This window comes from Sinocyclocheilus rhinocerous, unplaced genomic scaffold (genome assembly GCF_001515625.1).
Source record: "Sinocyclocheilus rhinocerous isolate Xijiao unplaced genomic scaffold, SAMN03320098_v1.1 scaffold897, whole genome shotgun sequence".
Classification (NCBI taxonomy): domain Eukaryota; kingdom Metazoa; phylum Chordata; class Actinopteri; order Cypriniformes; family Cyprinidae; genus Sinocyclocheilus; species Sinocyclocheilus rhinocerous.
This window is the reverse complement of record NW_015649224.1, coordinates 201,518-209,849: the sequence shown is the minus strand read 5'-3', so window position 1 is coordinate 209,849 and position 8,332 is coordinate 201,518. Positions and strand designations below refer to the sequence as shown.

The window sequence follows — 8,332 nt, the reverse complement described above, 5'->3', positions numbered from 1 at the left end:
AGAGTCAGCCACACCTACCTAAAACGGCTTGTTCTAACACGCCCCCACATATCTACGTCGCTCTGTGGGAAGATTTGCATAACGCCGCCCAAATGAAGGCGTAACTTTTATTCTCGCTGTAGTTTTGTTGTTGCCACAGCCATGTCGTAAAGACGCTGTGTGCTTCGTTGTGAAAGCGAAACAACTTTGTTTGGTCTTCCAAAAGAGGACGATATCTGCTTTGTCATGCCTGGAGCTGATACATGCTGGTTGCTGAGGAAAAACTACAACTTTGCGCTTTCATAGACCGGATCGGCTTTCACCGTGGACAAAGTGGAGTCCCGGGGTCGTCACGTCCTTCCGGACGCTCCTTCATCGAAATCACCGGCCGCGCCGTTCTCAAGCCCACCCGCCTTTGCTCACTCTAACCCTCCGGCCGTTCCTCACTCTAGCCAAAAGACAAATTCAAAATCACACACTGCTCTTGAGTGAAGGACTTTTGTAGCTTTAATAAGAAACAAAAAAGTTGAATTCTTACAATGAAGACTATACTGTTTTATTTTACATTGTTGGCCAAAATAATCGTGATTATGATTTTTGCCATAATTGAGCAGCCCTATTTACAATTGTCAAATTTACAGTAAGCCATTGCCAACCCAAAGAAGGGTGTGTCTGAGCAGGACTCGACCTAGCCTGTCTTGGAAAATTATCAAAGCTAATTAGAGGAGACATAGCGAACGCAGTAAGATAACAAATAGCATCGCATTCCATCAGCCTCTCCTTCTTTCCCTGCCTACTAACAAGAGCCCCAGGGACGACCTGTTCTACTGATACCATTTCTGACCTGTCCTCAGAAAGTGCCAATTCAGCTTGATTATTCCTTACTCTCTTAAACCAGCCTAATTATATAGAGTTTGGTATTATGAAAAGATATAATTCCAAGAGGGACATTGCTCTATGCATAATTACAGGAAACCAAAAAGTTTGCTCTTTCATTGAAACCTGAACTATTATTATTTAGGGGGTTTGCATATTATGATATCATTACATGCGGGACAGGAAGTAGGATGCTCCTGTAAATGGGCTTATGTGGCATCAAGTAACAAATATAAAGATTTTTGCATATTGAATTTTGATATAGAGTTGGATGTGGGTTGAACTGTCAGATAACTCAACATCATCACTTTATGTCAACACAGAGCAAGAGCAGTATGACGTGAATGACAGAGGTCAAGCTGTGTTTTACAGTGGATGTGTGATCATTTGAAGTTACTCCCCAGTGACAAACCTCTTATATCTAAATCATAAAAGTCATTCCCTTAGTAACATTAATATCATGTCACATACATGATCAAACTTGTGAGACATTTTAAAGCCTTATATGCTGAACCCCGATATATACTGTATATATATGGATCAGAGAAATGTCTAGCGGATGAAAGTGTGCACGATTCCTTTACCAGCTGAAGGTTGCACCTTCCCATAGTAACTATAAACCCTAACCAAACTACAGTTTTGGTGAAGTTGCTGTGGTTAAAATCAAAATTTGACTTGCAAACTCAGGCTCTGTTCAGTAAAGAGAAGCAGTAATAAAAAAAGGCTCTACAGAACTGCTCAATGTCTGTTTTGGAGGACAAGAGGAAACGTGAATATTGCATGAGGACTGCGGTAATGTATACTCCCTTCAATCTCTATTGTAAACCCTTCATGGTGAGGTGACATAACACCCCTTCTAGCCTTTCATTCACTGAGGTTTAAGGTGCTCAATCCAACCCCTGAAGAGTCTTGCAGAGTTTTTTTTTGCAGAGTTTAGTTCCAACTCTAATGACACATCCAAAATTCTAGCCAGGTATGTGGGTACAATGAAGGAGGGTTGGAACAAAGCTCTGCAAGATATCCAGGAACAGGGCTGAGTAGTCTAGGTTTAGGGCATCCTACACCTGAAAAGGTCTAAAAACAAAGCGCATCAGACATTTGAGGTCTAAAACAATCCACATACTATGTTACACAATGCTTGGTGTAAGTGGTTTCATATCAGGTTACACTAAGAGGCTGACTAGGAATGGGTAAAACAGAGCAGTGACATAATACGAAAACAACACTCTCATTGATTCCATGCCCTCATTCTCAGAGTAGTAAACTTCACCATGGCACCCTTTTGCTCTCCATTTTAAAATGACTTTATTGTTGTAGTGCCTAAGTGTTTGATGTAAATGAAGATACCAACAATGCCAACATGTATTGTGACAAAGCAATACTCACATATGCATCAGGGAAGGCTCTGTATTTGAGGAGTATGTTCCGCTCTGGTTCTGGCTTTTGATTCACTTGGAAGCTCTTGGTGTCATTCATTAGAAGACCTCCATCAAGACTACTGCTGCGCTGAAGACCCAAAGGTTGAGAGTTCTTGAGGAGAGTTTCGGAGGGCAGAGAGCGGTAAAGTTCCATAGTGGACTTGTGGTCGAAACTGGAGGTATCTTGCGAGTTTTGTTGGACAGATGGAGCCACGCTTATTCGAGAAGTTTCAGTGATCCCACTGAGGGAATTTGATGGAGAAGTGAGGTATGAGAAGCGCTCGAAACGTGAACTGAGCAAGGCGTCAGATCCCTTGGTGGCTGAGCTTATTCGCTCTTGACTAGGGCTGATCTCAGGGAGAGATGCTGCACGGAAGATGGAGCGGTTTGAGGCCTTACCGTTCTCTGTTGGCTGGAAGAAGAAGCTGTTCTCCAGGCGAGATGAGCCTCCATTCATGAGTCCTTTTGTAGAACTCTCTTCGGGACTCAGCTCGTTGAGTGAGCCCCTGCGCATGACCATGCTGTTGAGGGCCGAAGCTCGCAGAGGCAGGGAGAGCCCCCGATTCGGGGTCTCTCCGAGCTGCTTTTCCTTCATCATGGTCAAAGGAGAGCGCATGTCCTTGGGGGAACTCCAGTTAAGGCCAATGTCTAGAGGTAAGTTAGAAACTCCATTCAACAACTTTGGCTCAGTAATAAGTGAGACTGGAGTACGAAGAGAGAGTGGAGTAGGGGGTGAGATTGGTGCATCCTCTTCAATAGGTGGCAGTGAAGAGAAGGGAGTGTTGGATGGGGTGCGTTGAACCCTTTGCCGGGCCGGTCGCTCCATGCTCTTGAGAGTGTCTACCAGGTTATCCATTTCTGAGAAATATGTGGAAGAAAGAGTGTCAGGTTCAGGGCCAGTGGGTGAGGGAATCAGCTCTACCCGCGTAGCTTGGAAAACATCAGAGGAGTAGTCATCTGCCTCCACGATCATCAAGTGGGAATCGAAATGTGCCTGTGAGTCAAAGACTGTTTTTCTTATCTCCTGCTCTCCCTCTCCCTCTCTCACGACAGGTAAACTAAGCCCCACCCTGCTCCTCCCACTAGTGTAACTCTCACTCCTCTGATGAACTTCGCTTTCCACAAATTTCCAGTTACTGTTGCCAAGGCTACCGTTAGTCTCTGAGGAGAAAGCAGTATGCTGGGTCTCGGGAGAGTGAAAATGAGACATGTAGACTCCTTTTTCATAGCTGGGGGACAGTTGAGAGGAATGCAGGTATGTGCTATCTGTGAACGTGTAGTCTGAACTCTCTGTGAGGCTGGACTGCTTTTCTTCAGAGTTGGAATGGAGACCTTTCCACCTCCTCTCAAGCTCAGGACTGGCTCTGCTTGGTTCTGACTGATCTCTTAGCCTGATGCTGTCCAATGGACTTTCATGCTTCCCAAAGTTGCCCTCTTTGTCAATGCTGACCAGGGACACTTTGTGGACCACCATGGTATCCTCTCTGCCTTCTCGAGAAGATGATGGTCGACTGAGCTTCGTACTTAGCACCGAAACACCAGAGTTCATGTCTGTATCAGATGCAGTCTCAGTTTCCACTTGGTTTACTGTTTCTGACTCGTCAATCACTGTACTGAGAACAGTGGATGCATGAAAGAACCTAGAACAAAAGGATGAAAGTGAAATAGAAAAAAAACATCAATCCTTTAATCATCTTTTTATAACGATACCCAGCACACATTTCAAAGCTACTGTGTTGTAAGTCAAACATTAAAATGTAATTAGAAGGGATTCCAAATCTGCTGTCACAGTATTTGACTATAATACACCTGAGGTCTATGCCCAATAAATATGGAGAACCTTGGCATCTGTAGTTTTAAGAACGAATTCTGTTCATGTGATAAGGAATTTGAAGCTAGTTTGATTCATGAATCCCTGAATAAATACATTCATATTTGAAGTAGAAGCATAAAAAAGCACAAATGGAAGCCAGATCATGCAGGGTATAATTGTCCCTTTCTATGGGAGTGTATTGCAATGTGCGTAGGTGAGTTTCTTGAGAAACGACACGTTAAAAGGGCACTTCAAAATGAATCACAGCTTTAATCACACACACCATACAACAGTAAAAAGATGAGTGGAACTTCAGAATCTATATCACATGAAATTTTACTAATGGAACAGACTACATATGTAATCACTTTACAACATTAAGCATGTAACAATAACAGTAAATATAATCAATAAATATGTAAATGTGTCAATTGCTTCAGTAATCAGGGCATTGCCTTCTGGGTACAGAGCAAGTGGCATCTGTGGTGTTGCCTTTTTCAAGATGATGTATAAAGATACAGTTCATAACCCTTACCTGCAAAAAATAAAAATAAGAATAAAAAAATAAAACACATTGCAATGTAATTTATCACTATCCTCATAAGCGATGTCTCTTCATCAACTTTGTAGTAATGCATTTTTACCTGACATAGCAAATATTATCAATTGATTTGGCATTATGATGGCACTATTAAAAACAAGAATAGTGCACTTTGCACTATTTAAGAATATTATCCCATGCATTTTGGATGGGATAAATGCAGAGCACTAATTCCGAGTATGGGTCACCATATATGGCCACATGTCACGTCACTTCACTTCACTTAATTGATATTAAAGAAACAATTACTTATAATTTGACTAAAGGCAAGACACAGAGACAATATAAAGAGGAAGTGTCACTTCATATGATGAAGAACAGAGAAAAAACATGCTACATGTCATGTAGTTTATTTTTCACTGCATTTAGCCCTGAGACACTTAAAGGGAGAGGTATCAAGTTATATCAGTTGGCAGAGCTAGTCACTCTGGATCATCTACAGTAAATCACACCCCCTGGTGGTAAAGCTGAGCCTCACATTCCATCTTTGGTCCCCTGCAATTTAAGATATAATCGACAGATTTTAATAAAAATTATTAGAAATGCACTCACTAGCTATACTGCACCACCATACACACCTATGTAGGAGATTCTGGGCCTACATATTTACATATTAGTTCAGGTGAATTTCCAGAGCATTTTGTCTACATTCTGAGAATTGTTGTGGCTCTGATCTTGGGTGATGGCCAAGCTCTGTTTTGTGGTTATTTGCATGTGTTCACCACACAAACCTCAGTGGAGAGATACAATAACTTAAAACAAAACATTATTGCCTAAATACAAGTGTTTTTTCAAGCTGTCCGTTCAAGTTACATTGATTCTCTTACAGCCTTTGATTTAGAGGTCAGGTGCATTAGGAATGTAGATGTTTGTGTGTTTAGCCAATTCACATGCTATGTGACACACCAGCGAGATCTGTAATTGTCCCTGTCAGTTAAGGTGTAGCTTAAAGTCTCCATTTCACTTTAATAGAAATGGCATCTATAATTGCCGACTGGTCCCCAACAAGCATTTCTGAGCATTTACACAAACACTTACATGACCATTCTAGACTGTGGGAGAATTGCCTAGTGAACTGACTGTTTCAACCCAGCAAATCCTGCTACAGAGCATGTCTGTTTGTTAAAAACCATGATCGATTCAAAGGTCTGTGTTCCAGATATGATGCAATACCTCCCCCCATGAGTATAATTACATTTTGGATCTATCAGTGATTCTACCAACAAGATTACTTCAAATTTAATATTATAATAATACAATTGTTCAATTTTTTTATATTGTTATAGTATATACATGACTTGTGCTAAGTGCATGCTAAGGATTAGACAACGTGTCAGCACTCATTCCCAAATGAACATGCATAACACATTTGCTCAAAGGTAAAATAATATTAACTTTACATCATTTAATTTACATTTCTTGAAAGACAGATTTAAAAAGTGCATATGCCCATGTAAGAATAATGTCCAATCCATTTTTACAACTTCATGAGCACATTCTACTGACAATCATACTGATCTCGGAAATCTCTGGTTCATTCTTGATGGAATGTTCCATAAAGCTGGTCTGAGTCAGTAATCAAAAGGGGGCGGAGCTTACCGAAGGGTCATTTGTAGTAAATACTTCATCAGACTCATTTTCGACAGTTTACTATAGTAATTGAAGGGATTATTTCAGCTTTTCCAGACCAAAAAATGGAACATTGGAACTTCCATAAAATCGCCTATATAAACCAGGAAATTAATTTCAAATAAGGGTCATGGACAGCTGTCCTCCATCTAAGTATGTTATCATCATTTTTTTTTTTTTTTTTGCTAAATGTCAAAACCAAAGTTAAATAGCACATTTACACTTCCAGGCAAAAACATTTAACATTCTATTCATAACATATCTGATGCGACATGTTAGGAGCCTGACAGCACTGATAACAAGGTTGAAGCTAAGAATATACAAATAAGAACAAGGCGGGGGGGGGAAGGGGGAGAGGGTTTGTAACAACTGTCTGTCACTTGCATCCCTGCAATCATTCTAGACATCCACATACTAGGCATCGCTCAGAGCTACAACAAGAATGTGCACAGAGTTTAGCATTGAAACACATTCCCACTGCTGTTGCTGCCTATAATTTGTTTTGTAACAAATTATTTATTTGACAGAATATTTGGCAGGGTGTCTGAAAGATTGGATTGACAATGTCATGTAAATCTTCCACTGCAATTCTCATTCACAGTAACAGAGGCTGAAAAATAAAACCAAACAGAAGTTAAGGTATGCGTGTAGTTGTTGTTTCTATTAGTAGATTTGTTTGATCATTGTACAGCACTTTGGATCAATTTACATTGTGTTTAAATGTGCTTTATAAATAAATGTTGTTGTTGTTGTTGTTGTTTAAGTGAATTGAACTAAACTGAACAGAGTGTAACTGAATGAAATACATATATTCCCACGAACAAACAAGTGCTGATGCCTCTTTGATGCATGGAAGAGCATCTTTACAATAAGGTTGAAATTGTAAGCATTAAATACTGCATTAAATATTATGAAATATCAATAAAAAGAACTGCATTTACGTAGGTTTATGTTAATTTATAAATACAATATTTTTCTCTGTTAAATCATGTTTGTACAAAATACATTAATGTAATGTTAAAAATGTACTAGCATCTGTACAAATGAACATCATGTTAGCCACTGCATTTAACTGACACACAGGCATAAAATAAGCATTACCAAAATCTAAATTGCAAAGTGCAGTATGCAAATCCATCAGCCACATTCCTGGTGGTTATACTTGTTTGCCTAAGGAAGCATTCAAGAGGATCTCAGCTGTTTTGGCATTGGCTTTCATTAATGAGGGCTATTTCAAGAATGTGTATCATCAAGTATGAGTCAACAGCATACTTTGAACTACCTTACATTCCTTTAGCAGCCCATCCCATTCAAATGAACGTAGAGATGTGGGGTTGCGAGTGGGTGAGGCTTTGATAAACCAGTCCCTTCTTGGGATAAGAACTTCAACCTCACTTACAAAAGAATTTGAAGTTCATCTTAACTAATCTAAAAGAGACAGAATAATCATTCTGTATATACTCCCTGAAAAACAATGAAACTGGCAGGGAGAGAAACAGAAGCCAGAATATAAAGTTGCTGAACACGTGGTGGAATAAGAAGGGCGCTGTACATAAACAACTTTGTGCTCATATCCATCTCCCATAATTTGACTTCATCTCATATATCACTTTAATCATAAAAATTAACAACCATAAACAAAGGCACTTCATATAATAACCCCTTTTTACTTTTCTTCATTTCACTTCTGTTCTAGCTTGAGCACACACTCATACTTAAAACTTGGCATGGTGTACTGCAAATATTGATGACCATCATGAGAAACTGCTATGCAAGTCACTTTGGATAGTGACGTCAGCTAAATGAAATAATATAAATGTGATGTGAATCACTTTAGGGGTACATTGCGGTCAGAATTGAGGGGTTACATTTGTCTGTTCCCCATGTGAAAAGTGTGTAATTCAAGCAAGATAAGCTGAATTGATTTTGCATCTTCTATTAAACTATGCATAAATGAATGCATGAATAAAATAATTTAAAAAAATATAAAAAATTATATTTATAAAAACAGAAATA

The 8,332-nt window shown here is 39.5% G+C and overlaps 1 protein-coding gene across 1 annotated transcript in view; it reads right to left on the bottom strand.

Moving 5' to 3' along the window:
- LOC107710333 (serine-rich adhesin for platelets-like) overlaps positions 1-8,332 on the bottom strand; it is a 39,290-nt gene that overhangs the window by 16,293 nt on the left and 14,665 nt on the right. The window contains exon 4 of the mRNA XM_016515081.1: positions 2,242-3,913. Within this exon, the coding sequence (XP_016370567.1) occupies positions 2,242-3,913 (1,672 nt within the window). The remainder of the gene's footprint in view (positions 1-2,241; positions 3,914-8,332) is intronic.